This window comes from Chenopodium quinoa, unplaced genomic scaffold (assembly GCF_001683475.1).
Source record: "Chenopodium quinoa cultivar QQ74 unplaced genomic scaffold, ASM168347v1, whole genome shotgun sequence".
NCBI lineage: Eukaryota > Viridiplantae > Streptophyta > Magnoliopsida > Caryophyllales > Amaranthaceae > Chenopodium > Chenopodium quinoa.
This window is the reverse complement of record NW_018743397.1, coordinates 196,897-222,617: the sequence shown is the minus strand read 5'-3', so window position 1 is coordinate 222,617 and position 25,721 is coordinate 196,897. Positions and strand designations below refer to the sequence as shown.

Genomic DNA, 25,721 nt, shown 5'->3' with positions numbered 1-25,721 from the left:
TCTTTCTCACGACTTACCCCTTTATGATACCCAATTTCTTCTCTCTCCTCAATTTATCTCTCCTCTTAAAGAGAAAAGAAATGGGTTTAATGAAGTCACGTGCCCGGCATATGACTGGTCAACGCCGTATTTTTGAGGTCAAACTTGAAAATCCGGTGACTGGTATGTCCTTGCAAAAAATGTTGTTAAAATGGTATGTTCTCACAAAAAAAAAATTATAAGGTAGTTTCTGACAAAAAATGTCATTTATAAGGTAGTTTCTAACAAATTTTCCTATACAATATATATACTATATATAACATGTGTATTTAAAAAGAAAAACAATAGAAGATGTTGAAGTTATTAAAAAAATGGAAAAGTGGATGTTATTAAAAAAAATGGAGAAGCGGGAGTTATGAGTAAAAACAACTTCCGATTTACGGTATTTTGAAGGGTCAATATATAGTTACTCGATTCTCCTTTGTTATTACTATACAGTATGGGATGATACGATGCCGATATCATATTGCACGGATCTAGGTCGGCTCAAACCCAAAATACTGATTGGGCATAAATGCATAATGGCTTGCATCTCATATCGGCATATGTTATGCCCACTGCGGCACTGACTATTGACCATGTGGCGGACAACTACTAACACGTGGCACCTTTGTTACTTGCATGATATGCAGCTACCTGACAATTGGTTTTCCTATAAATAGCCATCTATTTCTCCATTTGAAGGTAACTTCAATTATTCTCTCTCTTTTCTTCTGACCATTCTCTTATCTTCTTCTTCCCAAAACCATCACTAACTTTACCATCGAAATGGGTACCCCAAGATTCATTCTGGTTGCGTTGATTGTGTAGGTACTTGGTTAGACGATATAGTTTTCGCGGATCCTGGATACGGGTTATTGGAGTACATGAGTAACAATTGCAATTTTTTTTTTTTATTATTATTAATATAGGGACCAAACGCCCCGTATTGGCCTAATCTTCAAAGTCAAGGCGGGCTAATATGAACAAATAAAAGTATAAAAATTTAAAATTTGATAAAAATAAAATAAAATGACATGTCATCGTCTCTCCACCACACGTGTAATAGTAGATAAATAAGGGTTTTTCTTTTTTTTTTTAAAAAGTTGGAGGATAAATAAGATTAATTTTTAACTCTTTTAGAAAATCTGAATGGTCAATGTTAGCAACTAATCGTGATTTGTAAGTATTTTGTTGTACACTATTTACAGTATATGGAAAGTTCCTAGATTCATCCTCTCAAATTGGGAAAGAAATGAAGAAATAGTGTTGTCATTTCTGATCTCTCTCTTTACTCATCCAATTTAAGATAAATCCGGAAATTTGAGATTTGCAACATTAATGGAGGAATTACCAGTGGAACTTTGCCTTAAGATCTTCTGTTTCTTGGATTATCAAAATTTGTCAACTGCTCAACAAGGTTAGTTCCCTAAACCAATACTTTTCAAATGGAATTATCTCATTTTCATGTGGGAATTCTCTCAATTTTCCTTTCATTGTTTAATTTTATGGTAATTTTGTGATTTATGATGATCTAGGTTATATATTTCGAGCAATTATAATGTTGACTTTGGCAGTATGATTAAGAGATCTGAATTGAGGAACCTGAATTTGTTAAAATAATTGCTAATTTTAGACCTTTGTGAAGTTATTTGTTGATGAATGCTGTATAATGTTTTTTGTGGGAATTAAGTTATGATCAGTTTGGAAGTAATTAGATTGCTTGAGAAATTATGATCCAATTTAATTATCATATTCATCATCATGAATAACAATGTAGACCCCTGCCAATTTTAATCTTTTTTTTTTTTTTTTTTACTGATGGTTGTCTTGAGAGTAACTGAGTAACAATGTAGATACCTGCCCAATTTTTAATGTGGCTTTGTAAGAAAATAAGTTACCCTTTGCCTTGGTAAATGGCGTGTGGTTGCACATCATGTTTTTCGTGTTGTTCGAGTTCTAGACTCGAGTCTAAGGTATATTAAGCTTAAATGTATATGAAATCGAATTTGCAGGCTGGCGTTTTAAATTATGCTTGTGGCTGAACTACCTCCATTACATATTATTTGCAACGATTAGACATTTTTCCTCTCTACTTTATGTCAAATTGTTGCAAATAATATGTAACAGAGGTAGTATATGACATGTATATTACAGAGTAGTTTATTACTTGCAAGGAAACCATATTGTAGGCATGACTTCTCATTTTGAGAACACAGCACCCTCCTCCTTTAGTCTCTTAGTACTGTTATTTTGCTGTGGTAGATGTATAAATATGTTTCCTTACTTGTATTGGATGATAAATTACAAGGCTTATGTCAGCACGATTCATCAGTTTATGCACCTAATATGCATCTAATTCATAGTTTCATACTCCGCAAAATCAAATGGTTAAATTCTTCTGGATGGCTCATAAAGTAAGCAAATAGATTAAGTAGGAGCAAAAACCCCTTCCCTTCCTCGGATCCTCGTCCCCTTTTTGTCCATTTCTTTTGACAGGTCTGAACTGTCTCATTATCTGGAGATTGAGGACATAGATCTCACTAAACTTAATTAGGCTGCATATTGTGCTTTTATGATGGCTGAATACCTCTATGGTTATTAGCTCGGTAGAAAGCACAAGACTTGGTTGTATAACATTGGTCAGTAGGTATGATGAAAAGAAAAAGGGGGCTTTATTGGGCAAATGTGTTTTATTTAGGGGTATCCTTCTATCTGGTGTGCTCTCAGTTGAGTGAATGTGGATCTTTGGTGTAAAGTTTGCAGGAAATGGAAAGTCTTGGGCTCAGATAACATTTTATGGGCTGACCTCTTCAAGGAGAGGTGGGGTGAAGATCGCGCTGTGTTCTACACTCCAACTGATTCGAAGTCATGGAAAGATGTGTACATAGTGCAAGACCGTTGTGATCGTGTTGGATTGTAAGTTTGAAGTGCTATATGGTTCCATTCCGTATTTTAATTTCTAGTTTTTGCTTGTATACCCTATGTTTTTACATGTTTTTGAAAATGGAATTATAATGAAAAGAAGCTAGCATACAGCAGCCTTGGTAGTGTGTTTATTTAATACTGTTGACTGTCTTGTCATTTCTTCAGAGGATTGAAGATAATTAGGGAGGGAGCTGATTATTACCTAATATACCGTGGTGAAATTCAACGCTATTTGGGTTCAAGGAGGCAGAGGAAGCGGCAGGAGGCCACCACTTTGAGCATACAGGGTGAACTTACCCAGGAAGGGTCTTTGGCAGGAGGACCCAGCTATGGGATCCTAGAGAGGATCCTTTTCTTCATTGGGGATCTGGAGGTCGCTTCTAATGAAGTAAAACGAAGTCGATTAATGTGAATGAATTGAAGTGTACAACCCCTTATGTTAACCACAATGTTTGTAAGCTTACTTCGCAGTTGTATGTAAAACAAATCTTCGCTTGTAAATCTCAGTGGATGATTTGCGTCTGTTCATTCCTTCTGTAAAATTTAAGTTGGTCGAACCATGTAATGTTAAAAATGGTTCTATATGTATGAGATGATAATTCTCGTTCCTAGTACACTGAAAATAGTTCACATACGTTACTCTGTAATTCAAAATAAACTTTAACTGTATATGATAACTGATAAAGTGTTTAGTAGTAATTTTTACCTCGTCAATTTTTATTTTTTTATGGAGTAATTTTTTTGGATGTTTGATTATTAAGAAATCTCATTACTCTTTTTTTGGGTGCAATATATATTACAAATTAACACTACTTGATACGAGTATAAGAAGGATAACAGCTTTTTCTATGGAATTAGTTATCCATTGCAAATTAATCCTGTTAATGCTTTCATTTGTTAGGCTTTTTTCTGTGGAATTAGTTCTCCATTGCAAAGTAATCTTGTTAATGTTATCATTTGTGACTTGTTAGGGACCGACTTTAATCTTCAATTTATCTCATTACATAATTTATTAATACTTTCTATTTACAAGATTTCTAGCAAAATTGCCAATACATATATGAGTGTGATTATTTTGCGAAACAGAAGCAAAAAATGATTTTGCTAGATATAGTTGATAATTTGCCTCAAAGAAAGCAACAGTTATCTGGAAGACTGGTAAATCAAAAGCCGAAGATGAAGATGAAGCTTATGAAAGTAACTAGTAGGAAACATGTCAAAGATCAACTCTTGAAAAACTATTTTTCTTTCTAATACTCTGTGAACAGACTAAACAAGAACAATTGGATATGAAACTTCTCGATTGCTCTCAAATAAATTGTGATAACAATCTCATAATCACTTGCTCTAAATGTTTTGCGCAAGAAATTGCTTACAAAGTCAATTCAATATTAAGAGGAAAAAAAATCTCCAAAAAAATCAAGGGAGAAAAATACAGTATATGATCAACTGTTCAATGGCATAACAAATAATGTGGAGCCTAAAGAAAAAAATTGGCATATACTCACCATTCTCTGAACTCTTGGATAGGAGAGGACGGGAGGTTATAGGGTAAAAAAAAAATCGCCATGTAATGCATTAATGAACTGCTATGAAGACCTTAAACTACATACTACTTCTGCAGAACTGAAGTACCTTGTATTTCCGTGTATTCTTACTCGAGTTTGGAGCAGCAAAACTAATTCTTATAAGAATGATCACACCATTTAAACATCAATATGCTTCTGAGTTATATCTGTATTGACTCTATCATGACGCTTTGAATGGTTTTGATATCTATCTTTCATGCCTATTACATCTCAAGCTTAGATGCTCAATGGCTCTGCTTCAGTATCTCTTTCCTTGAGTCCATATGATTCTGTCTCTGTTGATAGATTGATACCAGTATTATAAAGCAGTAAAGCTAGATTGGCATAAGAATAACAAGAACCATTATTAGAAAGCAAATGAGCATTCATTCTACTTACTATGCTTGTCGGAAATCACCATGAGTCGCCTCTGCAATATAGAAGCCACGAAGAGGAAGATTGAGCACATGCCAAACATGATAGTAATGGGAAATGCATTGACCTTCAGGGACAGAAATAAACATGTGTTAGAAACAGAGCAGAGCAAGAGGCAAAGAGATTGAGCGAAATTTATGAAGAGACTAAATAACGACTACAAACTTGAGGAGAAATCGTAACACAGAACCACACACAATGACACTCTCTACAGCCACCAAACCAGAAAAAAAAAAAAAAAAAAAAAAAAAAAAAAAAAAAAAAAACTTGGGTGGAAATTAAAATAGAACAAACAAAAATATAAAGAGGGATGCAGAAATAGTTCACATGGTAACATAAATTTTTTTACAAAATTAATACTAAGGAGATAAGGATATTTGGTGACATACGTTATATAGAACAACGCAGACAAAGATATTAAGTGGAATGCGGAAGAAGTTCATGATAGTACTCCTAGCTTCCTCTGGAATATACTGGGATCTCATCTTCATGATAGATGGCCAAAATATTCCCACACATGCTTCAAAAGCACAGAAGCCGAGAACCTGGATACAACCTGAAAAACTGATGCCACCACCCTTCACCTTTGATGGCTCTACAAGGAACTGTAAGAATAAGAAAGTCAGAACTACTACAAGAAATATAAATCCAATCTAGTTTGAGATAAGAAGTGGAGGTCAACATACATTTGTCACAATTGGTAGCAAGAGAGAGGCAGCAGAGATGGAGAAAACCACTTGCATATAGCTCTCAACTCTAGGAGATGAACGAGCCAAAAGCCGAGATGCAATAGAGCTTCCTAACATTGAAGCCAGCATGAAAGTTGCAAAAATAAACCCATGTGGAATTTCCTCGTCATTTGGGCTCAATGCAGGGGTCCAGAGGAATACAAAGGTATACATAGAACCCTCAAACAATGACTGAATGGCTCCAAGTAAAGCTATTTTCTCATCTGAACATCAATAAATAGCATTTATCCACAAATTAAATATCACAAGGACTGAAAAGAATGTAGTCACAAATATTACAAATTTACAATCACTAAAATCATATTTTTTTACACATCTTATAACTTTCACATTTAAGAAAGTACCAAATATGTCAGCAGCTCAAAACTAAGATTAGATTACAGGGATAATGATTGGAAATATAATATACCGAAATACAAGGCATCTACCCTCATGTTTCAAGAAAAACTTACCCGAAGCAATAGCTATTGCAGCACCCTTGAATTGTGCAAGCAAGTCCTTATTCTCTGAAGGGTCTCCATAGTTCTCAGTCCATGATGATAAAATAATGGCCATGCCTATAGCAAGAAGACATGCTGCAGCATCAAAGGGCGCTACAGGCCCAAGCCCAAATGTATCCACCAATAAATTTCCAAACAAGCCAGAAAGAATAGCGACAAGACCGTTTCCAAGAAAAATTGCTTTTGAGAACGTTACAGAGAGCCATTGTTGTTCAAAGCCCCTCTACATAAATCATAGGAGAGAAGAAAGCCATAGTCAATAGAATAGATAGCCAGAAGATAAAGACGCAACAAACAAATAAGTATCAACTCAAGGATAGAAGAAAAAAATTGAGATGCAACAAGCCAAATATAAGGTAGACAACACTCAAATTTAAAGTGAACTAAATCAGACAAAGAGCAATAATTCACTGACCATATAAGCACCAAACCAGAAATATAACAATTAAAATAAATAAATAAATAACTATTATTAAGATGAGTAGATGAACGAGAAAGATATACATAATCCAACCATTATGATTAGAATTTCATGTAAAGAAACAATATTCCAAAGACCGAATCGTAACCCAAGGAAAATAAGTGCAGAAAGGAAAGAGGAAATAATCAAATAGAAACAATTTCGAAACAGAAAGTGTTAAAAGCTTAAAACAAACATCCATGTGGTAATACACATATCTGACCTAAATCTTTTTTTAGCACGAAAATTATACAAAGCATGAAAAATGTCACAAATCTATTTTTTCATGCAAGCAAATTAGCAGAGCTATCCAACCATAAAAGGGAATCACATTTTGGTCACCCATATGATAGAAAAGCCTAGTCTCTTTTGTTACTCAATATAAATTATATCCACTTTTATTCAATATTTCCAAAGGCACTGTAGCGGCATGAACTTCTATTTTCACAAATCAGGAATTACAAATGTCACTATGTCGTGAAGACACTGGAGGTATTGTATAAGATAGGATTTCAAACAAATGTATTTATGCCAAGAAAGCAGATATAATCATACCAAGTGATCTGAAACTCACCTTGTTGTGCTCTGCAACAAGCCATGACTCGAAGGCAGAGAATAACAGTGATGTGGCAATGCCTCCTAATATTCGGCCCAGCATCAACACTTTGTATTGAGGAGAATGTTTGGTTATGCAACTCAAGATGTAGGTTATGCAATAAGTCACACATGCCCTCTTCCGGCCCCTAAATTTTTGCACAGTATTAAGATTTAAGAGAAAATTAAAAAGCAATAGAACATTAAGAAATATCAGAAAGAAAGTACAAGAAAATATTACTGTTTGTCAGCCAAAGATCCGACAATAGTCCCAAATAGCATTGAGGATCCAAAACCAGCAATAAATAGCTGTCCAATGTCCCCTTTCCCAAAACCATAAGTACTATACAGGTAGTATACATAAGGACCCTGCAACCAGTCGCCAGCTGTTCACACATAAAGAGTTCAGTTAGAATCACTTATACATTCTCATCCACAATTCAATAGCCAAATAAGATCAATTCAGCTTTTGGACGCACTGATTGTGCTTGAGCTAGCCCCTCTTAAACAAACTAGAAGCTGGTTAAAGATTGTAAGAAAATTGACTTCTATCCAGATATGAGATGGGCAATGAACATACAATGGTATAAAAGCCGTAATAAAACATTATTGTAAAGTCATCATCTCATAAAAAACAAGAAGTATGATTAAATATAGCCCACATACTCTAATACCATCAGCATGTAGTGCATACAGATGCAACCACTTATCATCAAGTCAATAAACCCCTAAAGCAACTCCAACAATTTGTCTGATAACATGACCTTTCATAATCTCTACAAGAAGGAAATTATGATCTTTTACCTTTATACTCTTGGTCATTGATCCTAAGAAGTCATGTTTCTAAAAATCAGTAATTGTATTTGTACAACATGTCTGACTAGTATAACTGAACTCCTGACGCGAGTACCTAAGGATCTATACTACCATGATGTCACAATTCATAAGCTAAAAGTACCTTTCATAGCTTATGAGTGCACATTATTTTGCAAGTATCTCACAACTTGGCCTTGATCACAAGAATGCATAATCTTTCATTGTATCTGGATACTCCCTTTAAACAATAGTCATTTAAGACTTTCGCTCAAATGGTAACAAGTTGAAGAAAGTTATCCAAAATCTTATTCAATCGCGTGTATTAAATTAAGGTAGTAGATTACAAATGAGGTTAAAGTCAGGGTAATGCAAGGAATGAGGTCAAACTTTTACACCTCTAAAACGACACTTATATTGAATCAAAGGAAGAATAAAATTATGGTTTCGGGATAGAATTCTTTCTCCAAAAGTCGAATGAGAAAGAAATTTGGCACAAAGCTCCCACTCCTAATACAAGCACTACATAATAACTCATTAAGGTATGCAAATGAGCTAGTGGGACTAGAGGAGAGCAAAAACCACACTCCCAAATCCCAATCTACGTCTGTATTTAATTTTTCTTATTCCAATGTATATAGAGCCACAAAGACAGACAATGTAGACGTGATTTGATCCCACGACTTAAACCAACTGAGCTAGCCTTAGCTATTTACCGATACCAATCTAAAGCACAAAAAAATATTCTAAGCAATAACCCACATTAATCTTACTTTAAGTTTCTTCTTCAATAATTCACCTACAAAATCTATATTGACAATAATTCTATAGGACCCACATGATACAATGTCGATTATTTAATTTCAAGTAACAAATCAATCTAAATCTACCAAACATTGATCCAACAACAATAAAAACGCATATAAATCATCACAAAAACGTAACAAAACATCAGATCAAACCTCAAACAAATCAAAACTCAACCAAACAACCATAATTTGGGGAAAAAAAATTGAACCCCACAAAATCTACAAACAAAAATGCAAGAGTAAGATCTAAAAACAAAAATGGGTGAATGATAATCTTAATAAAAAATTACCCATCATAAGAGAATAAACCAGAACATAATTATTTTTGAAGGCATTGAAAGCGGTAGAAGTATTGATACGATCTTTATTGTTCTTGCTGAGCTCAATTGCTGCGACAACAGCAGCAAGAGATCCAAAAACCAGGTAAAAAAACCACTCCATTTTTACGAATAAAGAAAATTAGGAGAGAGAATTTGAAGAAAAAAGAAACGAATTAATTTCTGGGAAAAATGGAACTTAAAGCAGTGAGATTATATAAACAGAGAGAGAAGGAGAGAGACGCGAGTTTGATGATGTTGAAGAGAAGAGAGGACACGTGGCAGAATGAGGGGAAGCGTGAAGAAGGGCGTAATTTAGTAAATTTGGGTGTCGGTGGATATTGAATTTGGTTGGTCCACGTCCACTCTTAATTTAATGCTTAATTAATCACTACACTCACTTACTCACTCACTGAGCTCACTCACTATAGTGTCGTTCGGTCGATCTGCAATATTAAAATAGGTTATCTATATTTGGATTAGAAATATTCTTTTGATTTAGTTATGGTGTGTCAATGTGCCATTAATAATGGTGCAACCTTGTTCAAGATCTAAAGGGTAAGCATGTAAAGATTGTTTAATGTGGAGCAATACTTTAAGTGAGGGATGGATCTCTAATATGAATACTAGTTATTATACTTGGTATGTTTTTTATTTTGTATGTACAATCGGTTGTACCTTGTGCATGGTATAATAACAAATATCATTGATTCATTGTGTATTTTGAAATATACAATTGGTTGTACGTTGAAGTTTCTCTTCAATAGAGTTTTTTTTTCAATGAATCTTAGTTAACTTATTATGTAAAATTAGGACTGAGTTCACCCGAGTCCCGTAAGCTTTGTTTGATGATTGGTTTTTTTATTTATTATTTTTTTTAAATGACAAAAACTAGATTGCTAGACTTTACCTATAATCAACTCCTTATTTATCAATCATCTTCACATAAACTTGTATTAAATGTTGCTGAGTACATGAATATAAATAACACTACTAATAGATCAAACTAGCTAACAACAGGTAGGCAAACAAGGCTCATATCATGGCCTTGAAAGTCAAGAAACAATCTGTGGACTCGTATACAAGTAACATCATTGTATGTGTTTTCACATGCCAATGACAATTTGAGAGTTCATACTTAGATTAATAGGTATGGTGCTAATACATCAATATATATTTTTAGGTAAAAAATAGAGATAATTAGATGTTAATACGCATATAACAAGTACTTCATACTACGTATTAAATATATCAGCTCGAGTACACTTTTATTGGCAATGCTACGTATACTCAATTAGTAAATTATACTCCGTATCCCAACAATATAAGTACTACAATTATCCATATTTTTTCAATGTTTTTCCAGAATACTCTTGAAACTTATACGAAGTATTAATCAAATGAATTATAAATCCAAAATCGTGTGTTGTAATTCCTTCTAAGAATAATTGCCATAGTATGATAGTACTATGAATCATTCATGTGTTCATCATAGTCCATAAGAATTTAAATCATATAAAAAAAAAAGACATGGGTCAAAATGGGGATGAGGATATATCCAATTAAGATTATCGCACCAACGGACCACCACAAAACCAGATTGTTCGCAAACCAAAATATCTTCATCAGGGTATTTGTGGTCCACCACTTGAAACAAAACATCAATCTCATTTTCTGTAATCAAAGAACTGCAGTTTCTAACCCAGAACAAACTCCAACCTTATTGATTCTAACTTTGAAGCTTTGAAGTATATAAAAAATGGCCACTTTCACTTCAGTCACCCAGCACCAATCGATCTCGTCGTCGTTGTACCATAAATTTCATGACTCAACACAATCTTACTCCTCAAAATCTAGTCTGTCCTCTCTGATGGTCAGCTCAGCAAGAACTCCTGCAGGTAGCTTACACTACCGCGGCTCACCAATGGGTTTAACCATCCGTAATGCAGCTACTAAACAAGCTAAATCACCAGGTATTTCAAGCCTATCTTCATCATGATGATAATTTAGGAATTAAAGATTCATTGACTGTTAGGATTTTCTGATATTTCTGTTGACTTTGTCTTGGAGTGATTAGCTGAAGAAGAGTGGAAGGTAAAGCGTGAAGTTTTGCTCCAGAACAAGGTATCCCACTTTCCCTGCAGATTTCTTTTTTCCAACCTCAGGACATCAGATTAAATGATGAACTAAACAAACCAACAAAAGCCTACAATTTCCGAGGTCGTTCATCAACTCCCAGATGATGATCATCACAGTAATCACCCAGTCACCCTTCAAAAGAATAAATCACACTTAATATATTCACAAGGAAAATCTATACATGGTAAAAATTTATTATCATTTCCTTCAATTTTAAAAGTCAGACGATTTCCTCTCTAACATCTGCTTATCTGACTAATCTGAGATTTAAGTCTGATAAGTATGAGGCAAAATTACATCCACTATAGAAGTATAGAACAATAATCTAGGATTCAAACAAAAAGTTTATCACAAAAGGGATTGGTGTGAGAGAAATAGTCAGTACCTAGCTCTAGATAAAGTGCTCTGTAAGATTCAGTTTCTGAGACTCGTGTCAGTCCTAAGATAAGAATATAGCTACACACAGTTAAACGAGGGTGTAATTTGCAAGACTTTCATAAATGGCATGACAAGTCCTAATATCTGGTTTCCTCAGGTAAGAAGTGTAGATGTTAAAGAAGCTCTGCGCCTGCAGAAGGAGAATAATTTTGTGATGCTCGATGTACGACCAGAGGCAGAGTATAAAGAGGTTAGTCTGCTAACTTGGTTGCAACTGAACTTAATGCAGTCTGAATTCTGAAACTCAGGCAACACAGAAACTTAAATTTTACCCCATAGTTGGATAAAAAGAGACTTGCTGATGATTAAAAGATTCACAAAATTTTGAGTTAATTTAAAGTTTCAATTACTGGGCAGGGTCACCCACCAGAAGCAATTAATGTGCAAATATATAGGCTTATAAAAGAGTGGACAGCATGGGACATTGCTAGGCGAGCTGCATTTGCATTTTTCGGCATCTTTTCAGGCACAGAAGAAAATCCTAATTTCCTACAAGGTAATGAGCAGATTTCAGATTATCAGACTCACTTGAAAAGGCAAGCAATCCCGAAACCAACTAATCATTTGCTTTACACTTACAGAGGTTGAATCAAAAATTGACAAAAATGCCAAGATTATAGTGGCCTGCTCAGCTGGGGGCACTATGAAACCCTCCCCAAATCTTCCCGAAGGTCAACAATCAAGGTACATAACCCACTTGAGATATTTCCTCTTTTTCCTATATTTGATGCATTTGGTTGCATGACATGTTCAACAAACTTTCTTCCTTATCTTCACATAGGCATGCCAAACCAAAACTGTCATCTATTCTAGACCTCAACTAAACAACAATCAAAACTTCCGCTCTTTCACATAGCATATATGTGGTCATGATTCACAATAATATAATACTTTGCTACCTTCTGGTTTCTTTTCCTAGTAGGCTTGGAATCCTAGACTCCTAGTTTCTAATCTACAATAGTACAATATATCACATTAATTGCTCACTAACACTATCTACAAAACTTTATATCCAGGTCTTTAATAGCAGCATACTTGCTTGTACTCAATGGATACAAGAACGTCTTTCATCTAGAGGGAGGTCTTTACAAATGGTCCAAAGAAGATCTGCCACTAGTTTCAGAAGAATAACTTGCAAGTTACATAGATAGCATTGAGGAGATTAATTTTGTACGTGTGATAGATATCATTTGTGTATAGACAATGAGTTTGCCTTACATAGGTGCAGTTTACCTTTTTCACCATGACCCATGCATTTCCTGTACAGTTATCATTGAGAAACTTGCGTCTCTGCAATGGTGAAAGTAGACTACCACTACATAAAATCAACTTTGGGAAGAGAATTTGTTGTGGAATTCCAAAAAAATAAACAAATATGAATCTAGGATCAGTAAAGAACTAATCAGCTTAGCATGGGTAAACAAAGATCAAGATTATGTACTTTCCAATGGCCTAAAAGGATTTTATATGATAAGAAACTGAAAAAACAAAAGGAAAATAAGGACTTATTCTCATAAAGATGATTGAATCAATAGAATTACAAACATAATTCAATTCCTAAGATCAGACAAAATTTTGTTTAAAGAGAATGATACCTCCTCTGAACAGTGAATACTTTGACCAACAAGCATTTCAGAATCCAGAAGCTGATAATCTTTGAAGGCTGGGAATGAGTTTGCCTTACATTTGTCTTGCATTCATTAATCAGAAAATGAATTCCGTTAACTGATTGGATCCACGGGAAACTAAAGATGAACAGATTGTGCATACAGGTACTGACTGCATACCCCTGGACATCCTTAAGCTCTAAGATGCCTTTATCTCCCAAATCCCGGAAATTTAATGTAAGATATATGTATAAAATTGTATAGTGGTTTAAACCTGCTTTATGCTTTCAAGGAAGCTCTTGCCATCTCAATAGCACCCTCATAAGTTTGATTCCCACCGATAAATCCACTCATGTGCACAAATACACAGCCAGGGATCCCTGCTATCTCCGAGAGTTCTTTGCCCTCCAAACCCCTCCAAGGATGAGGCAAGGGCTTTCGGCTTTCAAATCTATCGGGTCCTAAAGCCACTGTGTTAGAATCCAACCTCTTTGTTATGTATTCTTCTTTATTTTCCTTATATTTTCCTTATGTAATGTCTCTTTAGTCTTTCTTTTTATTTTTCTAGACCCTAGGGAGAATTATTGTGTTACTGTCATTTCAACGTTCACTTGTAATTCTCTACTAATGCAATATAAAGCTCTTTAGGGAGCGAATGGTTATTCAATCAAAGCTCTCTACCCCGTTTTTATTGCTTTAAGACTTGTGTGTTGTTTAAGCCTTTATAGATATTGTGCTTGCCTTGTTTTAAAGCATCCCCCACCAAACCAAGAGACCCTAGAGACGTCCTCATTTTCGTCGGTTCCGCTTGTGCCCGCTTCGAAGTATCGGCCGTCACAAGCCCCGACTCCGCACTCGTTGTTCTCGTGCGCCCTCTTGAGACACCGTAGGTTCGTGTTGCTGTGTGCTCTAGAACCTCCTTGCTTTAGGCTTGCGCCCTTGTCGCCAAAAGACGAGAGCGCGCCGCACGATCTGGTGTTGAATCACTCGGGCCGTGACAGTTTGGTATCAGAGCCAAGTTTGCCGTAGAGATGGCAGAAGAAGGAGAGATGCATGAATACACATTCGAGGAAAGACTTGCTTGGCTTGAAGGCAAGACCGAACAGTGGGCTATGCTTGAAGAAAGGCTGCCCAAACTCGAGGATATTGTAATAAAACAAGCCGACCAAATAGAGAGGTTTGCCGCTACTGTGGATGGGTTAACGGAGCAACTTAACTTCGTGCAAGGCGTCGCTGATGAAGCACATGATAAATGTGCAACCTTAATGCGTGCCCAGAGAGGGCTCGGGGGAAGTGGAGGTGCCAAGATAAAACCTCCCAAGCCCCGGACCTTCAATGGCACGAGAGATTCAAAAGAAGTCGATAATTTCATTTTCGACATGGAGCAATACTTTCGGGTCTGTCAGTTGGAGAATGAGTTAAAAGTTGATACCGCCACTATGTATTTGGTGGATGATGCAAAGCTTTGGTGGCGCACCAAGTACACCGACATCCAAGCTAAGAGGACGTCAGTGGATACTTGGGAGGATCTGAAGAAAGAGCTGATGGCCCAATTTTATCCCGAGAATACCGAGTTTGTTGCTCGCACCAAGCTCGCTGCTTTGCAGCATAAGGGTTCCATCCGGGAGTATGTCAAAGAGTTTTCAGCGTGCATGTTGGAGATCCACAATATGTCCGAGGAAGATCGCCTATTCAACTTTGTGCGTGGTCTTAAGGAATGGGCCCAAAGAGAAATTTGGCGCCAAAAGATTGATACTTTATCGGGAGCCATCGCTGCAGCCGAAAGGTTGATGGACTACTCCTCAGAGAAGGACAAGGTTTGAAGAAAGGGGCCGACACCGAACCCTCCTAGGAACTCCGGACATGGCTCGCAAGTGAGCTCCAACAACTCGAACAATAGATACAATAGGAGTGGGGGAGAAGACTCTCGGAAAAGTGGAGCTTCTTCCTTCTCTAGTAGAGGAAGCACCCCTAGTTCATCTTCGACAGCCAGGCCATTGACGTGTATCCTTTGTAGAGGACCGCACAATGGTTTGAATGTCGACACAAGGGAGAAATTGACAATCTCCAAAAGAAACTGTCCTCCATGTCCTTAGAAAACCCCGAGAGTGAAGAAGCCGATGAGGTAGTACCTAGTGAAGGAGAACATTCCAGACTGGGGGCCATTCGCATGATGTGCGCTATGGGAAGAGAAGGCTCTGAGGGCCAACCCAAAAACTCTGGATTGATGTATGTGAATGTGTTGGTAAACGGAAAGGAAACTCGTGCCATGGTGGATACCGGTGCTACCCACAACTTCATTTCAGAAAAGGAGGCAAAAAGACTTGGGTTGAAGCTCCTACCAGAAGGAGGCAGTATGAAAGCGGTGAATTCAGTTGCCAAACCGATCCACGGCGTTGCCAAGAAAGTAACAATGAAGCTGGGAGATTGGAGCGGACAGGTGGACTTTACCGTTGCGCCAATGGACGACTTCAGCTTGGTGCTCGGCATGGACTTCTTACACTTTAGTAAGGCAGTCCCGATGCCGCATCTTAGATCTATTCTGGTGCCCGGGCAGCAACCATGTCTCCTCCGAACCTGCGATTCGGGAAAAGGGCCGAAAGGGCCCCTCCTTTCAGCAATGCAATTGGAGAAGGGGTTGAAGAGGAACGAGCCCACGTTCCTAGCAACACTTTCCACGAAGGAAGATGAAGCAAGTGGAGACTTTCCGCCTGCAGTTGCCGAGCTACTATCAGAGTTCCAGGATCTCCTCCCGAAAGACCTACCAAAAGTTCTCCCACCTAGAAGGACAGTGGACCATGAGATTGAGCTGGTTCCAGGGGCGAAACCCCCAGCACGAAGCCCTTATCGCATGGCCCCCCCAGAATTGGCTAAACTCCGGAAACAATTGGAGGACTTGCTTGAGGCAGGCTTCATCCGCCCATCAAAGGCTCCTTATGGGGCTCCTGTGCTTTTTCAGAAAAAACAAGATGGAAGTCTTCGATTGTGTATCGACTACCGAGCATTAAATAAGGTTACGGTGCGCAATCACTACCCTATCCTTTTGGTGGCGGATTTGTTCGATCAGTTAGGGGATGCAGTGTACTTTACAAAGCTAGACTTGAAGTCTGGCTATCACCAAGTTCGTATCGCCGAAGGAGATGAACCAAAAACTGCTTGTGTGACGAGATACGGGGTATACGAATGGCTAGTCATGCCCTTCGGCTTGACGAATGCACCTGCTACGTTACGTTCTGTACTCTGATGAACCAAGTATTTCGAGAGTACTTAGACAAGTTTGTGGTCGTGTACCTCGATGACATCGTTGTCTACAGCAAGACTTTGGAGGAGCACCTCGAGCACCTAAGATTGGTCTTCGAGAAGCTGAGAGAACATCACCTTTTTGTGAAACGAGAAAAGTGTGCCTTTGCGCAGGAAGAAGTCGAATTTCTTGGACACTTTGTGGGGAAGGGTCGATTGAGGATGGACCCAAAGAAGATATGTGCTGTTCGCGATTGGCGGGATCCCAAGAACCCCTCTGAGCTGTGATCTTTTCTAGGACTGGCGAACTATTATAGAAGATTCATTAAGGGATACTCAGAGATCGCAAGTCCCCTCACCGACCTATTGAGGAAAGATTGTCGTTGGGAATGGTCAGGGCCCCAGAAGGAAGCTTTCCAGAAGTTGAAAGAAGCAATGGTAAAGGAGCCGGTCCTTGCCCTTCCAGACATCACCAAACCATTCGTGATCGAGACGGATGCTTCGGATTTTGCTTTAGGAGGAGTGCTCCTCCAAGAAGGACATCCTATTGCATTCGAAAGTAGGAAGCTGAATAATGCGGAGAGAAGGTATGCGGCACAAGAAAAGGAGCTACTAGCCATTGTGCACTGCCTAAGAGGATGGAGGCACTACTTGTTGGGGTCAAAGTTTACCGTCCGCACAGACAACACTGCGGCGAGTCACTTTCTCACCCAACCCAAGCTGACAGGAAAACAAGCTCGGTGGCAGGAGGACTTAGCTGAGTTCGACGTGGAGTTCACCTATAGAACGGGATCCAGCAATAGAGTTGCCGATGCCCTGAGTAGGCGGGCCGATCTTGCTGCGATGTACAAGTTAGCGCCAATGACAGCAAGCAGCATTGCCACATCCGTTAGAGATCAAGTTCGTGCTTATCTCCCAGATGATCTGATGACAAAAACCATAACAAGGATGATTGAAGAAGGGAAGACTAGACGCTTTTGGTTGGAAGATGGCCTCATCTTCACCAAAGGTACAAAGCTGTTCATCCCCAAAGCAAGGGGATTGTGGAAAATGTTGTTGAAGGAATGCCATGATACGCTGTGGGCGGGACATCCAGGTTGGCAGAGAACCCTCAGTCTACTCGCGATGGGGTACTACTAGCTACACCAAAACCTGCCTTGTGTGCCAGCAAGACAAGGTTGACAGACAGAAGCCCGGGGGCCTCCTTGAACCTCTTCCTGTACCAACTCGACCGTGGGAAAGTGTGTCGATGGACTTCATTAGTGGCCTCCCGAAGGTTGGCCAGTTCTCTTCTATCATGGTGGTGATAGACAGGTTCTCAAAATACGCAACGTTTGTACCCTTGCAGAAGGCTTGCGGAGCAGAAGAAACGACATCTCTCTTCTTTAAGCATATTGTGAAGTACTGGGGATTGCCAAAGAGCATAGTAAGCGACGGGGATACCAGATTCACGAGCATATTCTGGTCTGAGCTATTCCAAATGATGGGGTCTGACCTCAACATGTCGTCAAGCCACCACCCTCAATCTGATGGGCAGACAGAGAGATTCAATGGGCTTCTCGAGGAATACTTACGTCACTTTGTGAGCGCCATCCAGAAAGATTGGGTGAGACTCTTGGACGTCGCACAACTTTGCTTCAACGCTCAAAGGAGTTCTTCTTCCAACAAAAGCCCCTTTGAGTTGGTCATGGGTCAGCAACCTCTCCTCCCGCACACAGTGGCTGACTGGGAGGGCGGTAGGAGTGCTCAGGCTCGAGATTTTACAAGAGAGTGGAAGCAAAACACCGACATTGCAAAAGCCTAGCTAGAGCGAGCATCGCGCCGGATGAAGAAATGGGCTGATCAAAACAGAAGGCCAGTTGATTTTGCTATTGGGGACATGGTGATGGTGAAGGTCTTACCAGAACAGCTGAAGTTTCTCAGAGGGAGAGATCGTCGCCTCATTCGGAAATATGAAGGCCCCATCCGCATCACTAAACGGATTGGGAAGAACGCATACAAGGTAGAACCGCCTGCGTGGATGAGGATTCACCCCGTCTTCCACGTTAGTCGTCTAAAACCCTACCATCCAGATCCCGACGACAGCAACCGCAACGTCAGCTACCGCGCCAACATCAGAACCAGGACAAGAGCCACCCCTACAACAGAAGACTGAAGCTGCTAAGATCTTAGTGTAGATTTTGTAAGTCGACGAGGACGTCGACGACTTAAGTGGGGGAGGATGTTAGAATCCAACCTCTTTGTTATGTATTCTTCTTTATTTTCCTTATATTTTCCTTATGTAATGTCTCTTTAGTCTTTCTTTTTATTTTTCTAGACCCTAGGGAGAATTACTGTGTTACTGTCATTTCAACGTTCACTTGTAATTCTCTACTAATGCAATATAAAGCTCTTTAGGGAGCGAATGGTTATTCAATCAAAGCTCTCTACCCCGTTTTTATTGCTTTAAGACTTGTGTGTTGTTTAAGCCTTTATAGATATTGTGTTTGCCTTGTTTTAAAGCATCCCCCACCAAACCAAGAGACCCTAGAGACGTCCTCATTTTCTTCGGTTCCGCTTGTGCCCGCTTCGAAGTATCGGCCGTCACAAGCCCCGACTCCGCACTCGTTGTTCTCGTGCGCCCTCTTGAGACACCGTAGGTCCGTGTTGCTGTGTGCTCACGAACCTCCTTGCTTTAGGCTTGCGCCCTTGTCGCCAAAAGACGAGAGCGCGCCGCACGATCTGGTGTTGAATCACTCGGACCGTGACACACTGCCTGCACCCGCCATGAAGTACATCTATCATCCTGCATACAGTGAAAAGGAGAGGGTGAGCAAATATGTAAAAGGTATTATCATGTTGCCAACGGCAGATCCACGAACCCACTGTTTTTTTGGGGAAAAAAAAAAATCGAAAAGTTTATTTTTTTTTTCCTTAATTTTTAAAAATAAATAAATAAGGGTTAAAAGAATTGTTTTGTAAAACAAGCACAGTGATACCAGCGCAGCTTAGTGGTTGTTTTAATTTTGCTTTACTATCCAGTTGGGCCTTTGAGCAAGCGTTTGAATCCCTTTGAACCTTGTTTTTCATTTACAAAGTTAGATTGATTTACACATTTGTATCAATTATTAATTGTAGAGTTAGATTTACATCGATCAGAATAATAATACTCTCTCCGTCCCTTAATTATATGCCTATTTCTCTCTATTATGTGATTAATAAATGTAAGAAATAGGCATATAATTAAGGGATGGAGGGAGTAATAGTTATAATAATAATAATAACATATAAATTTTGCTTCGTATAGATTGTGATTTTATTTTTTTTTCATTTTTCAAAGAGTAATCCATTGTATCAAATTCTGAGTGATCTGTTTTAATCCGAATTTTGAGCTTATGTATTGAACTTTCAGTTTATACATTTAAGGATTTCGAACGCACACTTTGGAATTGCTGGATATGCCACTGCATGTTGCTCTATATTATACAGTGTGATTCAGGTATTCAGCCAAAGCATTCAACTAAATTATATCCTACAATCCCTAACACCTCCCACCCCCAAGGACCCAACACTACCTGTCCAAAAAACTGAAAAAGGACAAAGAAAGCTGATTATAGTAATAACACTAGTGAATTAATGACATAAGATTATTAGCCAAATGCTGACATTACCTCATAAAGAACGTATTTGGTAGAAGGCTCAACCTTCATTTCCTCCTCAAGCTCAAAGATGTGAAGCTTCCACTGTTCACAAGTAAAAGCAAAAAGAGGATTTTAGGCAAAAGTAATATAATCTTCTTAGTTTCCATTTTAGTAACCCTACCATGTGAAATTACAAAAAAAAAAAAAAAAAAAAAAAGTAAATTCCTACTAAATCCTTCCACCCTCAAAAAAAGAGAGGGGGAAAAAAAAAAAAAGAATTGGTAAGGGAGAAGCATAGGGCAAGTTAATAATTAAGTATGCAACAAGCTACCAAGTGTCAATACAATAAGCAATATAACTCGGTCCCTAGAAAAAAGGGTGGCAAAAGAATGACAGCAAGTTTTGTTGAATTAGAAACCATCAAGGTTTTTCTAGTCAATTGTGGCAGCATGTTGACTTACAGGACAAGACTTCTTGAGCACCATGATTTCACCACTAGAGTCAATATCTTGCCTTGCTGCAAGACACTCCTCTACAATGGATCTAGCCGGTAACCATGATTGTGCATGAAAATGTATGCTCTGCAACATAAAATATAAGAGCAGAATATAAGCAGAGGTAAGGGAATCCCTATAGCAGTATTTATTTAGATCATGCATCCACCAATAGTTGCTTATCAGAGTTATCACTAGAGAAAATGGAACAGGGTAAATGAGCAGTTCGGATAAATGCACCTCCAAAAACTCATTCCCAGCCAATGTCATCGCCTTCAAAAAGGCATCATTTTCTCGCTCAGCTGACTGATCACGATCTGTCCAGCCAAGATTCAATCTTCCCACTCTAGATGATAAGTATGTGTTAATAGTGTATTTAGGTGATATATCTGTATTGTATTGATTAATCCCATTGTCTACAGCATCAACTGCCTGCCAGAATAGTTGATACATCAAAATCAATGAATAATATACATCCAATGAAATAAACAGAAATTTTTTGCACGAAAAATATGAGGTAGATTTTATCCCATTTACACCTTTCCTCTCCCCCCTCCCTAAAAGTATAAGAGGATCCAAAAGAGAAGCAAAAATCATGTTGCTAGAGTCTTTGGGGCAGAATCCAATGCCCAAATTTAAACTACTGCTTGTGAATCCATGAGAACAAGTGTTCCTATTTTGTGAAGGACCCTGTTTAGCTATAGAAAAATAGAAATAGAAATTGTACCATCTCTCATTTTCAGTTCATGCCTTGATTTATAGTTCCAGCAGGTTATCCTCCCAACCAGTTCTCCATGTAGATTTTCAACTTGCACTCCTATTGTTTGAGATACTTGTTCAGATAGCTGTATGAGCCAGGATAACCCCCCAATAACCCTAGAACATACAGGCATTAAGACCTTCTTAGTTACCATAGCCCCTCCTTTAAAAAAAAAAAAAGAAGTTACCACAGCCCCTAATTCCTCTTTCTGTCTCAAACAAAATCACTGAACTTAATAACTAAAATAATAAACAAAATCACTAAGCGGAAGGATCAAACAAAATTTACTGGCACCTGTTAACTAAGCAGTTGTAAGAGAGTTTTGATTTAATGGCAAAATTGATCAACTGCAAGAATTATATCAAACATAAAACCACCAGGATTCAGTGAAAAATTAAATGACACATTCAGTAACAGACAAATAGCACAAGCAGGCATCAAGAAGAATCCTTAACAGCCATCAACAAAACAGCTTTACAATGTGACTTCTGACTACCTCGACAAAATTCTTGTAGATAGCTAGAAACAAGCGATGCACATCTGGGTGTCTTTGATCAAGCTGAAGCTCCTTTGCAATTATTTCTTTTCCATAATGCTAGAAGAGAGAAGAAAACAGATATCATCAATTATCAGTGTATAAAACCAGATATCTATTACAAACAACATTCATTACAACTTCCACAAGACGGTTGTTAGCCAACAGATACACATAAGGTTTAGATACCTATGCAAATACTCAGGGAACTTTTTCTCAATCTATAACAACTACCTTCAGTTCTTAGCCATTGAAACTTCCAACAGTTTCTAAACTTAATTCCATGGTAAATTTGCAAACAGAAACCATGGGGAAATGACTAAAATAGTGACTCGTGCCACGGCCTAGTGTACAAGCAGAGAATCAAGTTAGTTCTCCCTTTTGACCATGAGATTAGGGATTCGATTCTCATCAAACATAAGGGGTTTCTCAGGACCTTCAATCCCACATTCCAATGTCTAGGCTACAGTTCCCCTACAACATTAATTTATCCTAACCCTTCCCTCAGTTGACCAATATTCCTACAACATCAACATTATCACTCCAATGCCTGTAAACGTACTCTTTCCCTAGTTGGGGTAAAGGAGGTAGACCGTTAGATTAATGCACTCTTTATGTCTACGGTAACAAAGAAACTATAATCAATCGACAAACCGATACATAATGTCAATCAGCAAGACCATTCCCAGTAATTAGGATATGAAATCACTACATTGTAATCTTTAAGTCCATTAAGAATTCACACAACCAAACACACTAACCTAACAACATAAAGTGTACAAGCAAATAAAAATTGGCTATACACAAATCCACAAACTCAAATAAGCAAGAAAAACCTCAAAAAACGAAGATTTGAATCAAAGAGGCATTTCGTCGAACACCTTGTAGACAAGTCCAGCACTACTAAGTTTAGTCCCAAACCCATGACCAAAAACTTCATCAAAACCCTTCTGATGATGATCAAAGCGATCACGGGTCGGATCATACACTCCTCCAACATCTAGCACCGCATCCAACGAATCCAACACCTACCCGATCATATTCCAAAAAAATTGTCAAAAAAATTCAGGTAAATTGTGCAAAAATGAGGAGAGAGGAAAAGGGTATCAAAACCTGAAGGTCTCGAGTTCGAATGATCTGAGAATCAGCGAATTTGGTGGTGCGACGAAGGAGAAAGCAGCCAAGAGCTTCGTCGCAGTGAAAGCTGCCGTTGTGCGTTCCCACGCTCTTCGGAAGGTGGGTAGTAGAGGAGAGAGAATGAGAAGAAAATGGCTTGCATAAGTTTGTTGTAAAGGGTGAAATGGCGGATTTTGGTTTTTCAAGAAGGAAATTTAGGTTGGAACTCCATAGTCGTAAACGCAGTGTTGTCGCCATTTTTAGAGATGATGGATATCTTTGAAAGAAGGCGGGAGTTAAAAAGAGCGTTCTTAGCGTCTTTAAAACCTTCCTAGGTCAGCGCTTGAGAGTAGAAATTTTCTTACCTTTCTACTCTCTTTTAAACCTTTGTAGGTGAACGCTTGAGAGTAGAAATTTTCTTACCATTCTACTCCTAAACAAATGTAGTAATTTTGGCGATGTTGATTTCATTATAGATTACACAAATGTTACTGTATTTTTCAATTTTGTGTTTATTGTGTAAAATATAGGCAATTGATCACATTAATCACAATTAATTTATTTAGTTTGAATCATGATTGAAAGATTTTTGAGCTAATATATACATTAGTAAAATTAGGATAATTTACAATTATTACAAGTATAGTTGTTATACTAACAAAGATGAATCATTGTGAATTTATTTGGAGTCTATACTTATAAAATAACATTAAGGGGTATTTACATTGTATATAATTAATAATTGTACCATATACCATTTAATTGTCACCTTTGTAACACATATCACCCCTCACAGAATGAATAAATAAATAAATAAACAAATATTACAATTTCTGTAAAATCTTAAAATACAAACTATTTTACTCTACTTAATCTAAAATTAATAAACAAATATTATACTTATACTCAAAGTTTAAGTTAAATCTAAAGATTTTGTCCTACTATTTTTCAATCTTAATCTTCCATACATTTTCTGAATTTCCCTTATTGCATAATAAGCATCTCGCTTAACTTTTGAGTCCGGTACATCTAAATCCTCTAAAACTTGATCACTACCACTCCTATTTAGTTGTTGTTCACCACTATTTAGTTGCTTAACATCTTCACTTTGCAATGCCTTGATTATAGTCTTTATAGCCCTAGTAGGAGACATCCGATTCGATATCATAATCTCACTTACCTCAGCCGGGCTTAACCGCGACCCGTTTTGTTGAAACAAGTCCTCCACCTGACCATATAGCTTGTGATCCTTACAACCCAAATGACTCAAAGCCAAAGCCTTAAACCCATTTAAGTCACAAAATGGGAAGTGAATGTGCACATCAACTCTACCAGGCCTTAAAACCAAAGGATCAATATGATCTTTACAATTCATGGTAAAAACCATTACTCTTTCTTCACCACAACTTGATACAACACCATCCATAAAATTCAAGACTTTAGATAAACTAATCCCATTCGATTCACCCATCATAAACCAATCCAAATTCTCGATCAAGATCAATGATTTCCTCGTAGTTTGCAACAAGAGCATCTTCAGATCCGAGCAATCCGATGGCTTTGAAAGATCGATATCATAAAGATCATACGACAGAAACTTTGCCATCGCGGCTGCAAAGCTAGACTTGCCCGTACCAGGACCTCCATATAGCAAGTAACTACGTCTCCAAACACGTCCAATTTTGTTATAATACTGCTTAGACTTCAAAAACAACTCAAGACCATTCTTAACCTTGGTCTTAACATCATCATCTAACACTATATTATCAAACGACGAAGGATGAACAAAAGGAAACGATCTCCACAACGGATTATTAAGCCCATCAACACAAGAAGAACGATTTATATAAACTCGTAGCTCTTTTTTCTTCTTCTCAATCTCATCAACCACCTTGTAAATATGTTGAATGTAAGGAACCAAAATCCTCTTCTTATCCTTAGCCTTGATCTTCAGCACAACTTCACCTCCATGATCATTGTCGCGTTTTTTATTATACATCCAAATAAGTTGAGCATGTAAAAACGTATCCATAACATATCCATTAGAGTCTAAGGACACAAGAATATCACCCGGTTTATCTCCTGAGTAGAGAGCAGCAAAATCGGAATCCCCCAAAGAAGGCAAAGATTTTATGTAAGTAAAGATTTTTCGAAACAATGGATTTTCTTGAAAATCATCATTGTATTGAGGGATTTTGTATTGATTGTAGATATGAAATTGGTTTACTAAAATAGTTAAACATCTACTAATGATACAAAAAAGAGAAGTAAGATACAACAAACGAACAAATAAAAAGATGATTACTAATGAAATTAGCAACCATACTAAGAACGAGAATTCAGGGATCATATTTTTTGAGAATAAAAAACTATAGATTATAAATAAAGATACAGAATTTATATATATAGTTAAACCATACGAAGGCGGTCAAGAAAGGGAATTAAAAAGATGAGATTATATACATATATAGAATTAGTCAAAGACATGAGAAGTAGCTGTAAAAGTATGACTAATATAAGATAGCATATAAATTGACGTAAGTTTTGCTGAAATTGTTAAATTTATTCAAAGAAGGAGATT

General features: G+C 37.7%; 5 protein-coding genes across 6 annotated transcripts; 2 read left to right on the top strand and 3 right to left on the bottom strand.

Moving 5' to 3' along the window:
- Positions 1-752: 752 nt before the first annotated feature.
- On the top strand, positions 753-3,674 carry LOC110738855. Its single transcript, XM_021919295.1, has 3 exons — positions 753-1,438; positions 2,778-2,937; positions 3,112-3,674. Exons 1-3 carry the CDS (start codon positions 1,360-1,362, stop codon positions 3,356-3,358), a joined length of 486 nt encoding a protein of 161 aa, XP_021774987.1. The 5' UTR covers positions 753-1,359; the 3' UTR covers positions 3,359-3,674.
- Positions 3,675-4,229: 555 nt separating this feature from the next.
- LOC110738854 (molybdate-anion transporter-like) lies at positions 4,230-9,647 on the bottom strand. Its single transcript, XM_021919294.1, has 8 exons — positions 9,165-9,647; positions 7,494-7,638; positions 7,233-7,401; positions 6,151-6,421; positions 5,636-5,901; positions 5,339-5,554; positions 4,914-5,016; positions 4,230-4,810 (listed from the first exon to the last, which is right to left on the bottom strand). The coding sequence occupies exons 1-8, from the start codon at positions 9,313-9,315 to the stop codon at positions 4,752-4,754; spliced, it is 1,380 nt and encodes a 459-aa protein (XP_021774986.1). The 5' UTR covers positions 9,316-9,647; the 3' UTR covers positions 4,230-4,751.
- A 1,048-nt stretch (positions 9,648-10,695) lies between these two features.
- On the top strand, positions 10,696-13,015 carry LOC110738853 (rhodanese-like domain-containing protein 14, chloroplastic). The gene is made up of 6 exons (XM_021919293.1): positions 10,696-11,164; positions 11,269-11,315; positions 11,866-11,958; positions 12,126-12,264; positions 12,350-12,452; positions 12,785-13,015. The coding sequence occupies exons 1-6, from the start codon at positions 10,951-10,953 to the stop codon at positions 12,897-12,899; spliced, it is 711 nt and encodes a 236-aa protein (XP_021774985.1). The 5' UTR covers positions 10,696-10,950; the 3' UTR covers positions 12,900-13,015.
- Positions 13,016-13,213: 198 nt separating this feature from the next.
- Positions 13,214-23,421, bottom strand: LOC110738852 (UPF0160 protein-like). 2 transcript variants are annotated; one of them, XR_002514666.1, is made up of 8 exons: positions 23,138-23,421; positions 22,906-23,052; positions 21,986-22,084; positions 20,970-21,161; positions 20,697-20,816; positions 20,266-20,337; positions 18,852-19,400; positions 13,214-13,862 (listed from the first exon to the last, which is right to left on the bottom strand). XR_002514666.1 is itself a non-coding variant. In XM_021919291.1 (8 exons), exons 1-8 carry the CDS (start codon positions 23,396-23,398, stop codon positions 13,655-13,657), a joined length of 1,119 nt encoding a protein of 372 aa, XP_021774983.1. In that variant the 5' UTR covers positions 23,399-23,421; the 3' UTR covers positions 13,214-13,654. The 2 variants fall into 2 exon arrangements, 1 of the variants encoding a protein (XP_021774983.1); XM_021919291.1 differs by having other exon boundaries at positions 13,214-13,845; positions 19,364-19,400.
- Positions 23,422-23,827: 406 nt separating this feature from the next.
- LOC110738851 (AAA-ATPase At2g46620-like) lies at positions 23,828-25,492 on the bottom strand. Its single transcript, XM_021919290.1, has one exon. The coding sequence runs from the start codon at positions 25,488-25,490 to the stop codon at positions 24,054-24,056; it is 1,437 nt and encodes a 478-aa protein (XP_021774982.1). The 5' UTR covers positions 25,491-25,492; the 3' UTR covers positions 23,828-24,053.
- Between the last annotated feature and the right edge of the window lie 229 nt (positions 25,493-25,721).

What these genes read in the sequence shown, in the direction of transcription:
- LOC110738855 (XM_021919295.1), top strand. Translation starts at nt 1,360, where the DNA reads ATGGAGGAATTACCAGTGGAACTTTGCCTTAAGATCTTCTGTTTCTTG. An exon ending in TTTGTCAACTGCTCAACAAG is followed by an intron (nt 1,439 to 2,777) that starts GTTAGTTCCCTA and finishes TTTGGTGTAAAG; the next exon opens with TTTGCAGGAAATGGAAAGTC. An exon ending in CGTTGTGATCGTGTTGGATT is followed by an intron (nt 2,938 to 3,111) that starts GTAAGTTTGAAG and finishes TCATTTCTTCAG; the next exon opens with AGGATTGAAGATAATTAGGG.
- LOC110738854 (XM_021919294.1), bottom strand. Translation starts at nt 9,315, where the DNA reads ATGGAGTGGTTTTTTTACCTGGTTTTTGGATCTCTTGCTGCTGTTGTC. An exon ending in TTGTTGCAGAGCACAACAAG is followed by an intron (nt 6,422 to 7,232) that starts GTGAGTTTCAGA and finishes TGATTTATGTAG; the next exon opens with AGGGGCTTTGAACAACAATG. An exon ending in GGTGATTTCCGACAAGCATA is followed by an intron (nt 4,811 to 4,913) that starts GTAAGTAGAATG and finishes ATCTATCAACAG; the next exon opens with AGACAGAATCATATGGACTC.
- LOC110738853 (XM_021919293.1), top strand. Translation starts at nt 10,951, where the DNA reads ATGGCCACTTTCACTTCAGTCACCCAGCACCAATCGATCTCGTCGTCG. An exon ending in CAGAGGCAGAGTATAAAGAG is followed by an intron (nt 11,959 to 12,125) that starts GTTAGTCTGCTA and finishes ATTACTGGGCAG; the next exon opens with GGTCACCCACCAGAAGCAAT. An exon ending in CCCGAAGGTCAACAATCAAG is followed by an intron (nt 12,453 to 12,784) that starts GTACATAACCCA and finishes CTTTATATCCAG; the next exon opens with GTCTTTAATAGCAGCATACT.
- LOC110738852 (XM_021919291.1), bottom strand. Translation starts at nt 23,398, where the DNA reads ATGGCGACAACACTGCGTTTACGACTATGGAGTTCCAACCTAAATTTC. An exon ending in TTCGAACTCGAGACCTTCAG is followed by an intron (nt 23,053 to 23,137) that starts GTTTTGATACCC and finishes ATGATCGGGTAG; the next exon opens with GTGTTGGATTCGTTGGATGC. An exon ending in ATGGCGGGTGCAGGCAGTGT is followed by an intron (nt 13,846 to 19,363) that starts GTCACGGTCCGA and finishes ATTCTAACACAG; the next exon opens with TGGCTTTAGGACCCGATAGA.
- LOC110738851 (XM_021919290.1), bottom strand. Translation starts at nt 25,490, where the DNA reads ATGATCCCTGAATTCTCGTTCTTAGTATGGTTGCTAATTTCATTAGTA.